General features: G+C 29.9%; 2 protein-coding genes and 2 pseudogenes across 4 annotated transcripts; 2 read left to right on the top strand and 2 right to left on the bottom strand.

Moving 5' to 3' along the window:
• The first annotated feature begins 16 nt into the window (after nt 1–16).
• LOC145186344 (uncharacterized) lies at nt 17–3025 on the top strand (annotated as a pseudogene).
• Nucleotides 1164–10346, top strand: LOC149891014 (uncharacterized). 2 transcript variants are annotated; one of them, XM_090083298.1, is made up of 6 exons: nt 1164–1238; nt 7838–7902; nt 8131–8412; nt 8509–8705; nt 8812–9089; nt 9591–10346. In XM_090083298.1, the coding sequence occupies exons 2-6, from the start codon at nt 7896–7898 to the stop codon at nt 9940–9942; spliced, it is 1116 nt and encodes a 371-aa protein (XP_089939424.1). In that variant the 5' UTR covers nt 1164–1238; nt 7838–7895; the 3' UTR covers nt 9943–10346. The 2 variants fall into 2 exon arrangements, with proteins under 2 accessions (XP_089939424.1, XP_089939423.1); XM_090083297.1 differs by lacking the exon at nt 1164–1238 and adding an exon at nt 6070–6317.
• On the bottom strand, nt 3693–5601 carry LOC149891015 (uncharacterized; annotated as a pseudogene). Its single transcript, XR_016450771.1, has 3 exons — nt 5334–5601; nt 5070–5237; nt 3693–4911 (listed from the first exon to the last, which is right to left on the bottom strand). The product of XR_016450771.1 is annotated as an uncharacterized LOC149891015 (transcript).
• A 1981-nt stretch (nt 10347–12327) lies between the features above and the next one.
• On the bottom strand, nt 12328–16218 carry LOC149891013 (uncharacterized). Its single transcript, XM_090083296.1, has 6 exons — nt 15971–16218; nt 14386–14450; nt 13876–14157; nt 13583–13779; nt 13199–13476; nt 12328–12697 (listed from the first exon to the last, which is right to left on the bottom strand). The coding sequence occupies exons 2-6, from the start codon at nt 14390–14392 to the stop codon at nt 12346–12348; spliced, it is 1116 nt and encodes a 371-aa protein (XP_089939422.1). The 5' UTR covers nt 14393–14450; nt 15971–16218; the 3' UTR covers nt 12328–12345.
• Between the last annotated feature and the right edge of the window lie 1891 nt (nt 16219–18109).

Below are 18109 nucleotides of genomic sequence, written 5' to 3'. Positions count from 1 at the left end.
ATTGGAAGGCATTATGATTTAGGGGAAAATAAACTTTGTACTAGCGCTTTTTTCTATTCAAATATTGCATTTATTAGTTTATTTTTAGCATTATGGGATCTATTTATGAGTATTTTGAAAATTTAGATACAACATCTAAAGAAAGATATAATGAAAAGTTGACATTACTAGGTATCACTTTTTAAATAATCTGAAATTATAATTTTTAATTATGCATCATTTTTTATTATTGTTTAAAAGATTATGAACAAGGGATTATGCTAGATAATGTTAAGCATAATTAGTATTATATCTTTTATAACTTATAATCATAATTAATAATCATATATGTTATGTATGATTTATACTAAATCATACATAACATATTCGATTTTTTTTTAATTAAAGGTTAAACTATAACAATTGTCAAGTTTTTGTTGGTATTTTTAATTTAATATTAAAACTTTTAATATTAAATTAATATTAACTTTTAATAAAAGTAAAGTTCACTAAACTATAAGTTCTGAATAAACATTTAGTTTACTTTTTTAACTTAATATTTAATATTACAATAGATTATTCAAGCCTAATTTTTTTAATAAGATTTAGTGTTTAATGTATTATAAATCTTATAAGAAAATTTAAAAAAAACTTTTTTTATTTTTCAAAGCATGCTTGACTACTTGATTTTACTGTTTACTCTTACTGTTTTTTCAGTTTTAAGTTTACTCTTACTGTTTTTTAAGGTTTAAAGCAATGTTTACTCTTACTGTTTACTTACAATATTTCCTCTTACTGTTTTTTAGGTTTAAGTTTACTCTTACTGTTTTTTCAGGTTTAAGTCAATGTCCTTACAAGTTTCCAGCAGACAATTGGATTGACAACCCTAATGAATGGCCACAACTGACTTATCATCATTTGTATCACTACCTTATCAAGACTCTGTGTAAGTTGGTCTTAATATTTATTCAAGTTTAATCAATTCTTAAGGTTTCATGATTTTATTTAGTTTTTATTTTTTAAATTACAGGTGTTTATTCCCTAGAGGCAATGGAAAATTTTAAATCACTGGATGCCTGGAAATTTTTTATATCAGGCTGGGTTCAAACAACTGTTCATTTCAAATTAGAAAGTGGTATATACATTATGCGTGCTGATGTGAGACCATCTTATCGGATTACTGATGAATGTTACAAGCCATAAGTAGCTCTTAAATCAGATGGGACTATCCTGGCAGATCATTGCAATTGTATGGCTGGGTAAGTAGTTCATATTTTATACATGGGGGGATCTAGGGGGTATCCTATGATGCCTAGAATTCACCAATAATATTGTAACAAATCCTGAATAAAACCTTTTTGTAATATGAAAAACTCTAAATTTAAATTTATAGTATAATAATACTTACATATAAGTTGGATGACCTTAGGCCACATGACATTTTACAGATGGAGTGCAAAGTCCTATGGCTTACCTTCTCGTTGGTGCACTTCGTTAAATAAATTAGACAAGTAATAATTGTCTGGTTTATGAACAGAATAGCCAAGGCAACATTTTATTCATTTTATTTTAGATGGATATTTTAGAGTAATGTAAAGTAAGTATTAATAAGGCAGTGATGCCGCTTTGATGTTGAATTGCCATTTATTGTTGGCAACAGTCCACCTTTATCCTCTTCCCCCTCCCTGCAGGCTAGAGGATTTTGCAAATAAATAATCATCACCCATAAAAAATCCTGCATCCGCCCCGCCCCTGTTAAATATATTTTAGCTTGGACATACATTCCAACATATAATTCTAAAATGAACTTTTTGAAAGAAATTGAATCTGTGCAACCAAAAAGTTTTGGCTTGAGTCTTTTTAGCAATTTCAATAGAAAATTTATTTGCAAAGTAGTAAAACTGCAAACACTACCACCATCGTTAAAACACTTGTATGGTGCTGACACCAATTTAATGTTAGAAGAATACCATGAAGTGTTAACCACCCAGTTGACTCTTAGTCATGTGGATGTTGTTTACATTGAGGAAGCAACAAGAACACAATATTATTCTTCTACGTGGTTTGACCAACGAGCAGGGAGAATAACTGGATCTGTAATTGGTCAAGTATACCATGCATCATTTGACAACTCTAATGCCAATTCAGTGAAAAAAAATTGTCAAATTGCTAAGAGTGAAATTAGAACTCCAGCTTTAATGTGTGGAAGAAAACATGAAAAAGAAGCTATTGAATTTTTCAGAAATATCTGCTCTGGATACCCTTGTAAAGAAAAAGCACTGAATGATATAATTCTCATTCATGAAAATTTTCAAGTGGAATCTATAGGTTTTTGTGTGTTCAAAAACAAACCTTGGTATGGAGCTTCACCAGATGGTGTAGTGTTTTGCTTTTGCTGTGGCTATAGTTTACTTGAGGTAAAGTGTCCTTATAGCCTACAGGATAAGTCACTTTACGAAGAAATCGAAGGTGGTAAGTTTTACATTGGAAGAGACAAAAACAGTTATTTTCTAAGAAAGAGTAATAATTATTACTTTCAAGTGCAACATGAAATGATGTGCACTGAAACACTAATTTGTCATTTTCTGGTATGGACACCTTCTGAATCTGTAATTGTTAATGTTGAAAAGGATGACACTTTCCTTAAAATTATTTATGAAAAATGTGATTCTTTTTGGAAATAAATTTTTTTGCCCGAATTGATTACTTGGAATCTAGAATGCTCCACACCGTCAGCTCCGGAAAGCCATACCCCTAACGAAGTTGAAAAAGTGATATACTGTATTGAAAATTGTGGGTTTCCTGGAGAATTAGACTGTATGGTGGGGTGCGATAAATGTGATAACTGGTATCACCCGATTTGTATTGGTTTGAAACGACTGCCGAAAGGTAAAACATGGTACTGCAAACAATGTATAAACTTGAATAAACAAAAAGAAACAATACCATTTTAAATTTATTTGTCTTAGTTTATGAGAAAAAATATTATTTTTACCAATGCTATTTACCCAGTGACGAAAAATCTTTTCCAAAAACGAAAAAATTATAATATTTTAATAGTCCTAATATCATAAATGTATAAACACTCTTTGTGCGAATAAATTATTATTAGGATTATTTTGGAGCGTTACGGTTTACGACTCTTTGTTACCGGTAAACTAAATTAAAAGAGACTCTGGTTTTGTAATTTATTTTTATTTTCCAATAGCTAAAAAAATGGTGCTCGGATTATTAAGCAGATTTCACATTTACATTCATTAGTATTTGTTCGATTTATTGTAAAAAAAAAAAAATTAACCGGTCGGCAGGCGCCTCTTCAATCTTGGTGCCGTGGTTAAATTGCCTTCTTTACCCCTCCCTCTCTAAGCCACTGAGTTATAACTTTTAGAAATAACATGATTTTGACATGTAAATGTTATTTGTTTTTTTTTTTAAAATTAGTTAACAATAAAAAACTCTCAAAGACCATACAGAGATGTAAAAACGGGCAAAAAATATACATAGTAAATCAATAAAATGGATTACAAAATAACTCAATAAAATAACCAACAATTGAAATTAAAGATTTTAACATTAATTTATATATATATATATATATATATATATATATATATATATATATATATATATATATATATATATATATATATATATATATATATATATATATATATATATATATATATATACAATAAATCATTACAAAGTAAATCTTAGGTTTTCATATTATTAAATACAATGCCTTCTCCCAAATTTGTCAGAGCAGCACATACAGCAACTATTTTATCACAGTTTGCCAAAATACTATTTGCAGACTCATCCTTAATATTTTTTATAATCTTTAATGGTATGATACCTTTTAATATAGTGTATCTGTTTTTCATCAATCCTATTACTCGTTCAATATGAATTCTAACAGATGCAATTTTTCTAGATGTTTCAATTTCTTTGGCAAATAACTGTTTTTTCCCCTGTGTAAATGCAGGGATTAACAACTCAGCAGATTCCCAGCAGCAAAGTCATCTTGTAGAGTGAATCCACGATCTGCTAAGATTTGGTCTCCTGGCATATGTTTACTAGAAAATCCAGATTCGCTTGTAATTAGTAAATCCGAAGCTCTGCCTCCATAACATTTTGACAAAAAATTTATTGCCCCAAGAGGAGTACAGGAAATAAACACTTTAATTGTGCAATGTCTTTTGTACTGGCTGTAAAATTGAGCCCTTGCTAAGAGCGAAGACGGTGCTTCAACAAATGTCTCGAAACAATCAATAATACATGTTAAACTTGGAAACTTAGCTTTGAAAATGCCAGGAATAGTGTCGAATATGTGATCTCGATCTTGCATTTTTATTAAAAAGTTAAGTTTTCAATACATATCAAGCCACTTGTAAAAATATTCAATAGCAGTTGTTTTGCTAATGTTAGATATATATGCAATTAAGTCAAAATTTAAATTTTGCTTTAACTTGATTATGGTTATAATAACTTGATCTAACTACTCAATTTTGTTGGTCTTCTGCTGTCAAATATATCTTCACATACATAAATTATTGTTTTTTCTAACACTTTAAAGTCTAAGCCAGTCAACATCATGCAAACAGACGGATTTTGCTTCAAAGCTTCTAAAGAAAATGGAGATGCAGCTAACTTTAACTCAATATTTTTTATTTTTAACCAATCCCTTTCATTTCTTAGTTCATCCATTTCATTATAAAGTCCCTCTCTTTCTGAAGTAAAAATAGGTGACTGCAAAGAAAAAGTTAATTCTGATGAAGAAGATACCACAGGTAATTGCAAATTCATATCATCAGTAAAAGTTTCCATTTCTACATCATTAACAGAAAAATCAACTTCTTCTTTATAATCATATAATTTACCAGATAATTCTTTTTTTTATTGATTTAGGATTGCTGATCAATTTTCTTATAACTAAAATGAAAAGTTTTAATTATCCTTTTAACTTTCCTATTATTTGTTAAATGTTTATACTAAAGACTTCAATATATTTCAAAACACTATTAATAAATCATTAGCTTGCAAAACCCTGTATCATATTTATATACTTATATATAACTCTATATAAATACCAGAAGCCCTTTTTATTCTTCTTTGACATCTTTGGATCCTACCAGATATATTAGGTAAATTTAATTGGAGATGACTTTATTTTTGAGAATTTAGATGGAGATCTTAACTTGTCCATGGAAATTTAGAAGGTGTAGCATCAGGGTGTTTTTCAAAATTTTCTTTCCGTCCTAAAAGTAGGAAAATAATTTGTTTAATACCTGAAAATTATTTTTAAACAATCAAAGGAGCTTCAAATGTATTAAAAATAATATTTATTTATTTACCCGATATAAAATGCAAAGAACAAACATAGGTTGATTTTGATTTAGGAGACCAATTTTTGTTGTGGTTTACTCTGCCAGAATCATCAACCTTAGCTCGGTGAATAGTACTTATCCGCTTTATTCTTAAACTTTCTTTTGCTGGAAAACAATAATATCTAAGTTCTGGATTTTTTAATTTATTTGTTTGACAACCAGGAACGCAACAACTTTTTGACATGGTTGTCTTTTATGCTTTGTCAATTGCTTAGCTGTACTGTTTCACTTAGAAACTCAGTTTGTTTTCCCCCGAACCATAATGTTGGTACGTGCGTATCTGGGTTTTACTTACTTCTAGGGTTAGGACTATTGTAATTGTAATGAAAACAATAACAATAACAATAATTATTGTTATTGTATTAACTTAGTTTAGAAACAATAACAATACTTGTGATTTAAAGCTATTGTAATTCTGTAATACAATAACAATAAATATTGTATTGCAATTCATCTTTATAAAACAATAACAATATCTGAAAAAAAAATGTATTGTAATGACCCACTACAATAACAATAAATATTGTATTGCAATTCATCTTTATAAAACAATAACAATATCTGAAAAAAAAAATGTATTGTAATGACCCTCTACAATAACAATAAAAATTGTATTGTAATTCGTCTTTGTAATACAATAACAATATATTGTTATTGTAATAAAAAAAATTATTTTATTGTCAAAATTTAATAAATGTTTTAATAGTCCAGTTGCCGACTATATACCCTTGTACCCTTGAAATAGGGTACAACTAATATTTAATGATTGATTCTATTTTACTGAAACATAATGGGAGGGGGAAGGGGTGCCAGAATGGTATATTGGGCAACTTTAAATATTGAAAATCAAAGTTAACGGGATCAAAAAAAGGAAACCACCATTTTTCTGCAAATGAAAGGGATTCGGGAGACCTAAGACAGCGATTCAACATTAAATACGTCCTGAGAAAGGTAAAATAGATAATAAAAATGAAGTGAATAGCTTTCTTTAAGTTTAAAAATTACAGAATATTTTACAATAATAGGCCGGGTGAATAAAAATGAGCAATTGTTTTTACTCAGTAATTGGTCAGCTTTACGTGAATAAAAACTTTAGCAGTTTTCCTCATATTTTTATTCGCGTAAAGGTAAGCAATTTACTCAGTAATTGCTCAATTTTACGTGAATAAAAACTTAAGAAAAGTTGTTGAAGTTTTCATTCACTTAAAGCTGACCAATTACTGAGTAAAAGCAATTGCTCATTTTTATTCACCCGGCCCAATAAACTACAGAATGCTCGTCAAATTGCCCACAAATGCAAAGTTCAGTTATTTTCGCGTTCGGCGTGTGTAAATATTCCCAATGGGTACGGAACGTAAAAAAGACACCTTTTAAATTCTTTTGAACGATTTGGACGTGTTTTCAACGTTCAAAAGACGTCTTCTTTAGGTCCCGTGCCTACTGGGTTAACACAATGAAAACTGGCTTTGTTAAACAGTCGATGCAATGTTTTGATGCTCTACTATTACTTGCTGTTTTTTTCAGATGAATCTTTAAAGAATCAAAATCACTTATGTCTTTAGAGAACAAAAGTGAAATTAGTTCTTCCACGATCATACGTAATACTCTAATACTGTGTGGAAACGTCTTTCCATAGCATTACCAACAGAGTCAAAAAAATCAAAAATTAAATTTCTGCGGCTTTTTGTCTGCAAACAAAATGAATAAATTAAAAACTACACTCTTTTTATTTGGTACGGATTAATTATCAAAAGAACATTTGCGAACGTATGTCTTACGTAATAAAACCAATAAAATACCACAATGAGCGGAAACTAAAAACCTTATTGCTACGAAATTATCCTGAATTAGCAATTTAAAATTTGGAAAATTTCTAATAAAACTATTTATAAGTAAAGTCTTGTATTGTAAAAAGAGTATACCAAAACTTATATAGAATTTCATTAATTATATTAGTTGTAATTTATATTATTAATTTATATTATTAAATAAAATCCTCTTAAATATTTTGTGGTTCATTCTCGGGTACAACCGATTTTACCCTATTCAAAAAATATTTTATGTTGAATTGCTATCTACTTAGTATTTACACAATAAACGTTTATTTAACTAAAATTTTAAACTTTGATAAATCTAAAATTATATTTTAACTTTATTTTTAGACAGCCTAATTCTTTTCAGACGGCTAGTACAAATTAGGTTTTTTATTGTTTTATAATCATGGTTTTTTATTAGGTAATAAATAATTCTTCCGCGGAAGAATTGACACGGGGCCAATCCTATAAAGCTGAAAAATGCGTAATTTACGCAAAAAAAAACAGGATTTATCTTACGCAAGGTCAATTTTTGTAAGTAAAAATCCTGTTTATTTGCGTAAAAAACGCATTTTCAGCTTTATAGGATTGGCCCACGGTCCGTGTCAAGATAATATTAAAGATAATATCAATTTAAATTTATTTTCACTCTTTTAGATTTTGCATCTAGTATCAGATTCATTTTTTGTCTTACGATCTAAGGTTGAACCACAAAATGGCAGGTATAGTTTTTTTGTTTATTTTTTTCTCTTTTTTTGAATAAATATGATTTATAACCCAGAGTAATTTTTTTAAATAGGTTCGAAGCAGTAATTAAAATTGTTTTGTTCATCTTTAAGTTATATTATAAGATTGTAAAACGGGGATCCTAAAGTAGAATAAGTAATACTTGCTATAAAGTTGGTATTGTTACTTTTTAAGCTTGTAAACGATTTCTTTTAAATTTGCAGAAACTAGACTCCCACCTGGTCGCAAAAGGCAAAAACTCTGGTGGAATAACTTTGAAGATGTTGAACCGACTTCAAAAAATGTTTCACAAGTCAAATGCAAGTTATGTCCAGATGTCGTCTCTAACAGAATCGCTAGACCAAATGCTTCTGCAACTGGCATGAAGTCACACCTCAAGCGCAAACATAAAACTGTGTATAATGAAGTTTTGCGGCAGGAGGAAGAAATAAAGTCTCAACAAACCACTTCTGGAGAAAAACTTGAGTTTTTGGCATCAATAGGAGGTAATCATTTTTTAATACTTAATGATTCTGAAAACTTGCAAAACTGCTTTTAGGAGTTGAAGCTCTTGTGATAACAGCAATTAAAAATATATCTAGGAACTGGAGCTGGTAGTTACTTTCAACTGCGCGGGAAATTCAGAAAGCCAACACATTTTCTAAAGCTAAAGTCGCAAGATCCTATGCAATTAAGATTTGACTATGAAGTGTGTCTAGGCCTTGCAAACTCAAATGTTTCATTTCACTTTACGGAACTCCCATCGATTCAACAAATGTTTCAAGCAATTTGTCCACAGGTATATTAGAGTTCTATTCCAGTATTTATGCTAACAACTACCCGAGTAAAGTGAGCTTCAAATGCCAGGTGTTATTGTGATTCAAAATATTTTAAATTATTTTTAGTACACACTTCGTTCTGCAAGGACCTACGCTCAGTATAAACTTCCCATTGTATATGAGGCTGCCAAAAAAGCTGTGAAAGACATCGTCTTTTCCGAGATCAAAATGGTTATGCGCATTGGTTTCACCACTGATGGATGGTCCTCTCCAGCATGTGACAAGTATAATTCCATCACAGTCCATTACATCAACAACAACTACCAAATGCGGAGATTTTTGTGGTGTTGTGAGCCAACTGATGTTCCACAGACTGCTGAAAACTTACAAAAAATCTTCTCGGAGTAAGTACTTAATGCAATGATTTTGGGCAAAATTTGAATGGTATTGGTTATATCAGTAAAAAATATTTTATTTTATTATTTGATTTCTTTCAAGTAAATTATAATTAACTAAAAAATTGGAAGACTTTACTGTATTAGTAGATTTTCTGTCAAATTCCAATTAAAAAAAGTTGTTTGGCAACTTTTGATGTTGATCATTTTATGGAAACTATAGTTATAGTAGGATATATAGACTTTGGTATTTACAATGCAGTGGCATAGCGAGGGTCATTAGCGCCCGTGGCCAAAGAAGCAAAAAAGGGCCTTTTTATAACAAAAAACAAATTTTTTTCAGAAAAAAACTTTTTATAAAAAGACGAGCATTTTTTTTGGCGCCTCTTTAATCGTTTGCGCTCTGAGGAAAAGGCCCTTTACCCCCGTTTCGCTATGCTACTGCACCTATGTGCCTCTAACATTTTTGTGTTTAATTATTTTTACAATGTTATGATGTTATTCTTCTAGTTTAACTCAGGATTTACAAAATCAATTGCCCAATGGTTGTGAAATTTTTCTCACTCATGATGCTGCTGCCGCCAATGTGAAGGCTTTTTCAAAAAACTCATCTTCAGTCTCATCAGTTTCCTGTGTCAACCATCGGTTAAATCTGGTCTGCTTGGCTGGACTTAAAGCCAGTCATTGGTTCGAAAAAGCAAAAGCGTTTTCCTCTTTGCTTCGAAACTCACCCAAGATTGCAGGCCAAATGGAGGCCACTGCAGCGCACTTGAAACAAAAAAATTTGTTTAAAGGACCACTACATAAAATTCAAAGCTTTGTCAAGACACGCTGGAATAGTATGTTTTTTTGCTTGAAGTGAAAAAAATGTGAAAAAAAAAAGATGTGAAAAACTACTGTGCAGCTGTTTTGTCCAAACTTGAAGAAAAGTTTAAGAACCATGGCTGCGATGAGAAAGCTTTTGCTGAAGCCAACTTTGTAGATCCACGCTACCGTGGTGTGGCTCTACGTCGATTCTCCCCGGCATTATTCGAAAAGGTCAAACGAGAAATTATCAATGAGCATTCTTCCTACGAAGAATGGACCTCTGCAACACGCCCAGAGGTTTTTGAGGAGTTTAAAAAAAACAATACAATACTTATTGTAATCCTAACCCTACTTACTTCTAGGGTTAGGAGTATTGTAATTGTAAAAATTAAATACAATTACACATTACAATACAATAATATTGTATTGTAATATTACAGAAACAATAAAAAATTTTTACTGTGGTATTGTATTGCTGTGATGAAAAACAATTACAATAAGTATTGTTTTGTTTTTTTTCTAACAATACAATAAAATTCGAGAACTATTGTATTGTTTTGATGAAAACAATTTCAATAACTATTGTAGTGTATTACTTTACATTATAGCAGAAAAGCTGACGTATTTTAACGTATTTATATTCATCTCTGACGAACTTATTATTATTTTTGCTATTTTTTTTTTATTTACGGATTTGCAATATATTGCAAATTTTATTTTTTGCATATTTAGATTTCGCATCACCTATCTTGTTATGTATTTCTAAGCTCTAAATGGCCGCAAAATATTGCCTGTCTGATGATAGCCTTACTATTATGAAAAATAACATTCATAAATTATTTTATTCAGCCCTTTTATTTTTTCCTCTTGATTTTAATACTCCAAAGGAACTTAAAATATATATGAAAATTAACTTTAGTAACACAAACAGTTAAACATAATAATTCTTCTTAAATAAAAATGTTAATGTCTTGAAAAGTTGAAGAACCAACATAAAAAAATTAATGATGACGAAACGAAGAGCCAAAAGGAGATTTTTCTTGATGCGTTTGAGGCCTGAAAATAAAACAAAATGTTAACCGTACTATTTTTAATCTTTTCTTTTTTTTAATCTATTCTTCATATTTCTTTTTTTTAATCTATTCTTCATATTTATTATTTTTCCAAGTATCTCATACTTTTTCTTACAAAGATTTTAGTTGCTAAAAGTTATACTGGAATGAGTTGTGTTTATAAGATTTTGGTATAAGAATAAGACTATTAGATGTTTAAATATTTCCAACGAATAAATACCTGCACTTTAAAGTTGCCTTTGTTTGAAGTCAGGGTGATGCGCAATCATCATTATCATCAAAACTCTGACTTGAACCACTGGAGACCTGATTAAGCTGATCTTCATCATCTTCTGAATCAATTTCTTCAAATTGGCTATGAGATGCATTGCGCTTAACTGGAGTTGAGGTTCTGCTCGAGGAGGCAGCAGACATGGAACTGTTCATTGAAGAGTCTAAATCTCCAGAGATGGCTGCTCTTTGGTGCTGATCAGACTTAGATAGACCTTCAGATTGACCTGAATAACATTATTTCAGCATTTTTACTCTTCTTGATACTTTGTATCAAAATATGAAAGGATATTTCCTAACAGTTTTAGTCAGTTAAATTAAAAATTTGCATTTTGACAGTTTTATAATTTCTTTAAAAATTTAAATTTAATTTTTTTAATCTAAATTTTTCAAATTAAAGTAAAATCAAAAATCAAATTAAAAGAATTAAAAAGATAAATTTGTTACATCAACCAACAAACCCTCTAACAAATTGCATTTACCTGATTCAAGTCGTAAATCCCACTGAATTATGACTTTGCTGCTGTTGTGATGTATATACACCAGACGAGCCACATTAGTTGGATCCAAACGACTTCGTAGTGGAGTTACAATATTTCCTGCCTCTGAGAAAACTCGTTCTGATGCTGCAGAAGATGCTAGGACGGAGAGCACAGCACGAGCAGCTGTAGACAAAAGTGGAAATCGAAATTCATTTTGTTTCCATCAGCAAAGGACATCAGTATTTTTTGACACTTTGACTTTTGAAAAAGCTTCCCACTCCATTAAAATAAGAGGTTTCTCTTCAGCTCCAACCATTGGGTCTGTTGCTTTTTCTTTATCTCTGCAGGCTTCATAAAGGGGATCGTTTTCACGGGAAAACTCCTCAAAAACCTCTGGGCGTGTTGCAGAGGTCCATTCTTCGTAGGAAGAATGCTCATTGATAATTTCTCGTTTGACCTTTTCGAATAATGCCGGGGAGAATCGACGTAGAGCCACACCACGGTAGCGTGGATCTACAAAGTTGGCTTCAGCAAAAGCTTTCTCATCGCAGCCATGGTTCTTAAACTTTTCTTCAAGTTTGGACAAAACAGCTGCACAGTAGTTTTTCACATCTTTTTTTTTTCACATTTTTTTCACTTCAAGCAAAAAAACATACTATTCCAGCGTGTCTTGACAAAGCTTTGAATTTTATGTAGTGGTCCTTTAAACAAATTTTTTTGTTTCAAGTGCGCTGCAGTGGCCTCCATTTGGCCTGCAATCTTGGGTGAGTTTCGAAGCAAAGAGGAAAACGCTTTTGCTTTTTCGAACCAATGACTGGCTTTAAGTCCAGCCAAGCAGACCAGATTTAACCGATGGTTGACACAGGAAACTGATGAGACTGAAGATGAGTTTTTTGAAAAAGCCTTCACATTGGCGGCAGCAGCATCATGAGTGAGAAAAATTTCACAACCATTGGGCAATTGATTTTGTAAATCCTGAGTTAAACTAGAAGAATAACATCATAACATTGTAAAAATAATTAAACACAAAAATGTTAGAGGCACATAGGTGCAGTAGCATAGCGAAACGGGGGTAAAGGGCCTTTTCCTCAGAGCGCAAACGATTAAAGAGGCGCCAAAAAAAATGCTCGTCTTTTTATAAAAAGTTTTTTTCTGAAAAAAATTTGTTTTTTGTTATAAAAAGGCCCTTTTTTGCTTCTTTGGCCACGGGCGCTAATGACCCTCGCTATGCCACTGCATTGTAAATACCAAAGTCTATATATCCTACTATAACTATAGTTTCCATAAAATGATCAACATCAAAAGTTGCCAAACAACTTTTTTTAATTGGAATTTGACAGAAAATCTACTAATACAGTAAAGTCTTCCAATTTTTTAGTTAATTATAATTTACTTGAAAGAAATCAAATAATAAAATAAAATATTTTTTACTGATATAACCAATACCATTCAAATTTTGCCCAAAATCATTGCATTAAGTACTTACTCCGAGAAGATTTTTTGTAAGTTTTCAGCAGTCTGTGGAACATCAGTTGGCTCACAACACCACAAAAATCTCCGCATTTGGTAGTTGTTGTTGATGTAATGGACTGTGATGGAATTATACTTGTCACATGCTGGAGAGGACCATCCATCAGTGGTGAAACCAATGCGCATAACCATTTTGATCTCGGAAAAGACGATGTCTTTCACAGCTTTTTTGGCAGCCTCATATACAATGGGAAGTTTATACTGAGCGTAGGTCCTTGCAGAACGAAGTGTGTACTAAAAATAATTTAAAATATTTTGAATCACAATAACACCTGGCATTTGAAGCTCACTTTACTCGGGTAGTTGTTAGCATAAATACTGGAATAGAACTCTAATATACCTGTGGACAAATTGCTTGAAACATTTGTTGAATCGATGGGAGTTCCGTAAAGTGAAATGAAACATTTGAGTTTGCAAGGCCTAGACACACTTCATAGTCAAATCTTAATTGCATAGGATCTTGCGACTTTAGCTTTAGAAAATGTGTTGGCTTTCTGAATTTCCCGCGCAGTTGAAAGTAACTACCAGCTCCAGTTCCTAGATATATTTTTAATTGCTGTTATCACAAGAGCTTCAACTCCTAAAAGCAGTTTTGCAAGTTTTCAGAATCATTAAGTATTAAAAAATGATTACCTCCTATTGATGCCAAAAACTCAAGTTTTTCTCCAGAAGTGGTTTGTTGAGACTTTATTTCTTCCTCCTGCCGCAAAACTTCATTATACACAGTTTTATGTTTGCGCTTGAGGTGTGACTTCATGCCAGTTGCAGAAGCATTTGGTCTAGCGATTCTGTTAGAGACGACATCTGGACATAACTTGCATTTGACTTGTGAAACATTTTTTGAAGTCGGTTCAACATCTTCAAAGTTATTCCACCAGAGTTTTTGCCTTTTGCGACCAGGTGGGAGTCTAGTTTCTGCAAATTTAAAAGAAATCGTTTACAAGCTTAAAAAGTAACAATACCAACTTTATAGCAAGTATTACTTATTCTACTTTAGGATCCCCGTTTTACAATCTTATAATATAACTTAAAGATGAACAAAACAATTTTAATTACTGCTTCGAACCTATTTAAAAAAATTACTCTGGGTTATAAATCATATTTATTCAAAAAAAGAGAAAAAAATAAACAAAAAAACTATACCTGCCATTTTGTGGTTCAACCTTAGATCGTAAGACAAAAAATGAATCTGATACTAGATGCAAAATCTAAAAGAGTGAAAATAAATTTAAATTGATATTATCTTTAATATTATCTTGACACGGACCGTGGGCCAATCCTATAAAGCTGAAAATGCGTTTTTTACGCAAATAAACAGGATTTTTACTTACAAAAATTGACCTTGCGTAAGATAAATCCTGTTTTTTTTTGCGTAAATTACGCATTTTTCAGCTTTATAGGATTGGCCCCGTGTCAATTCTTCCGCGGAAGAATTATTTATTACCTAATAAAAAACCATGATTATAAAACAATAAAAAACCTAATTTGTACTAGCCGTCTGAAAAGAATTAGGCTGTCTAAAAATAAAGTTAAAATATAATTTTAGATTTATCAAAGTTTAAAATTTTAGTTAAATAAACGTTTATTGTGTAAATACTAAGTAGATAGCAATTCAACATAAAATATTTTTTGAATAGGGTAAAATCGGTTGTACCCGAGAATGAACCACAAAATATTTAAGAGGATTTTATTTAATAATATAAATTAATAATATAAATTACAACTAATATAATTAATGAAATTCTATATAAGTTTTGGTATACTCTTTTTACAATACAAGACTTTACTTATAAATAGTTTTATTAGAAATTTTCCAAATTTTAAATTGCTAATTCAGGATAATTTCGTAGCAATAAGGTTTTTAGTTTCCGCTCATTGTGGTATTTTATTGGTTTTATTACGTAAGACATACGTTCGCAAATGTTCTTTTGATAATTAATCCGTACCAAATAAAAAGAGTGTAGTTTTTAATTTATTCATTTTGTTTGCAGACAAAAAGCCGCAGAAATTTAATTTTTGATTTTTTTGACTCTGTTGGTAATGCTATGGAAAGACGTTTCCACACAGTATTAGAGTATTACGTATGATCGTGGAAGAACTAATTTCACTTTTGTTCTCTAAAGACATAAGTGATTTTGATTCTTTAAAGATTCATCTGAAAAAAACAGCAAGTAATAGTAGAGCATCAAAACATTGCATCGACTGTTTAACAAAGCCAGTTTTCATTGTGTTAACCCAGTAGGCACGGGACCTAAAGAAGACGTCTTTTGAACGTTGAAAACACGTCCAAATCGTTCAAAAGAATTTAAAAGGTGTCTTTTTTACGTTCCGTACCCATTGGGAATATTTACACACGCCGAACGCGAAAATAACTGAACTTTGCATTTGTGGGCAATTTGACGAGCATTCTGTAGTTTATTGGGCCGGGTGAATAAAAATGAGCAATTGCTTTTACTCAGTAATTGGTCAGCTTTAAGTGAATGAAAACTTCAACAACTTTTCTTAAGTTTTTATTCACGTAAAATTGAGCAATTACTGAGTAAATTGCTTACCTTTACGCGAATAAAAATATGAGGAAAACTGCTAAAGTTTTTATTCACGTAAAGCTGACCAATTACTGAGTAAAAACAATTGCTCATTTTTATTCACCCGGCCTATTATTGTAAAATATTCTGTAATTTTTAAACTTAAAGAAAGCTATTCACTTCATTTTTATTATCTATTTTACCTTTCTCAGGACGTATTTAATGTTGAATCGCTGTCTTAGGTCTCCCGAATCCCTTTCATTTGCAGAAAAATGGTGGTTTCCTTTTTTTGATCCCGTTAACTTTGATTTTCAATATTTAAAGTTGCCCAATATACCATTCTGGCACCCCTTCCCCCTCCCATTATGTTTCAGTAAAATAGAATCAATCATTAAATATTAGTTGTACCCTATTTCAAGGGTACAAGGGTATATAGTCGGCAACTGGACTATTAAAACATTTATTAAATTTTGACAATAAAATAATTTTTTTTATTACAATAACAATATATTGTTATTGTATTACAAAGACGAATTACAATACAATTTTTATTGTTATTGTAGAGGGTCATTACAATACATTTTTTTTTTCAGATATTGTTATTGTTTTATAAAGATGAATTGCAATACAATATTTATTGTTATTGTAGTGGGTCATTACAATACATTTTTTTTTCAGATATTGTTATTGTTTTATAAAGATGAATTGCAATACAATATTTATTGTTATTGTATTACAGAATTACAATAGCTTTAAATCACAAGTATTGTTATTGTTTCTAAACTAAGTTAATACAATAACAATAATTATTGTTATTGTTATTGTTTTCATTACAATTACAATAGTCCTAACCCTACTAGGAATTATATTATAGATTATAAAAATTTTTCATAATAAATTATCAATTAATTAAAATATAAAATTAAACTATTAAATGATAGCATATTATTATTAAAATAATATATTATTTTTTAAGAATGTTAAGCAATAACAATAAAATAGACTTTAATATGATAGTTATAATTATGATGAAAAATATTTAAACTTGAATAAAAAAATAAATAAAAAATGCAAGCTCAATTTAAAAATGTTAACAAAATTACTTGAAAATGTCTATTGGCAAGAATCTGTTGGAATTTTTAATCCACCACAATGCAAACAAAAAACAACAATAAAAAATAGCAACAACAACAATAACAATATTTAAAGATAATTAATAACTACAACATTGAATAGCAAAAAAGCATTCTAAAAAGCATTCTAAATAGCAAAAAAGCATTCTAAATAACAAAAAAAAAACAAAAAAAAAACAACTAACAGTAACACTAATACAAATAATTTAAAAAGTTTAACAAAAGTAATAAACAATAAAAGTAATAATTAATTACAAAAATTTTAAGTGATAAGAGAAATTTAATAACATAACCACATTAACTTAAAGGTATATCAAAGATAATAAAGAACAACAATAACTAAAAATATAAGAAAGTAAAATAGAAACCTTAACTAACACCAACAGCAACAAAAGCCCTGTAACAACAACAAAAAAAAGCATAGTAACTGTGTATGTGAAAAAAAAAAAAAAAAGAAATTTTATTAACTGAAACAGATGAAAAAAATAATATAGAAGAACAAGTAAAAATAACAAAAAAAACTTTAAAGCTTGTTAAAACTATTAACAACAGCAAGTGATAAATACTAAAAATAAAAAAAACTTTAAGATGTAACAATAATGACGATATTAAAAAAATGTCAGAATATTGTGGATCTTGCGTACATAGAATGAAAATAAACATATCCTTCTGGCCTTATATCTCTTGATGATGAAAAATATACAAAATGAGCATATAACTATGTTTGATGTATAAATTTTATTTCCATTTGATTTTTTGTCCTGTAACTGAAACATGTTGAATAATTACTTCCTTTTTATTGTCCATTTTCAAGGAACTTAAAAGTCATGTATCTTAACAAACTTAGATCAGGTGTCTACAGTTATCATTAGATTTTTTTTCAAAATAGAAACATTGGTAACAACTAAATTAGAATTGGAATGGCTTTTATCCATCTTTCACGCTCAACATTATCACTTGGAAGTTGATGCACTGATACTTTACTAGGTTCACTCAATATATATATATATATATATATATATATATATATATATATATATATATATATATATATATATATATATATATATATATATATATATATATATATTGAGTGAACCTAGTAAAGTATCAGTGCATCAACTTCCAAGTGATAATGTTGAGCGTATATATATATATATATATATATATATATATATATTGAGTTCACCGAGGTTTCTTTGAGCCTTT

Source organism: Hydra viridissima, unplaced genomic scaffold (assembly GCF_058129835.1).
Source record: "Hydra viridissima isolate aposymbiotic clone 2 unplaced genomic scaffold, HvirCarnegie_v1 scaffold_3, whole genome shotgun sequence".
Classification (NCBI taxonomy): Eukaryota; Metazoa; Cnidaria; class Hydrozoa; order Anthoathecata; family Hydridae; genus Hydra; species Hydra viridissima.
This window is presented reverse-complemented; position numbering and strand designations above follow the sequence as displayed.

Coding starts and splice junctions, on each gene's coding strand:
- LOC149891014 (XM_090083298.1), top strand. Junction 8,413..8,508: donor GTTTTTGGCATCAATAGGAG/GTAATCATTTTT, acceptor AAATATATCTAG/GAACTGGAGCTGGTAGTTAC. Junction 9,090..9,590: donor TTACAAAAAATCTTCTCGGA/GTAAGTACTTAA, acceptor TTATTCTTCTAG/TTTAACTCAGGATTTACAAA.
- LOC149891013 (XM_090083296.1), bottom strand. Junction 13,780..13,875: donor GTTTTTGGCATCAATAGGAG/GTAATCATTTTT, acceptor AAATATATCTAG/GAACTGGAGCTGGTAGTTAC. Junction 12,698..13,198: donor TTACAAAAAATCTTCTCGGA/GTAAGTACTTAA, acceptor TTATTCTTCTAG/TTTAACTCAGGATTTACAAA.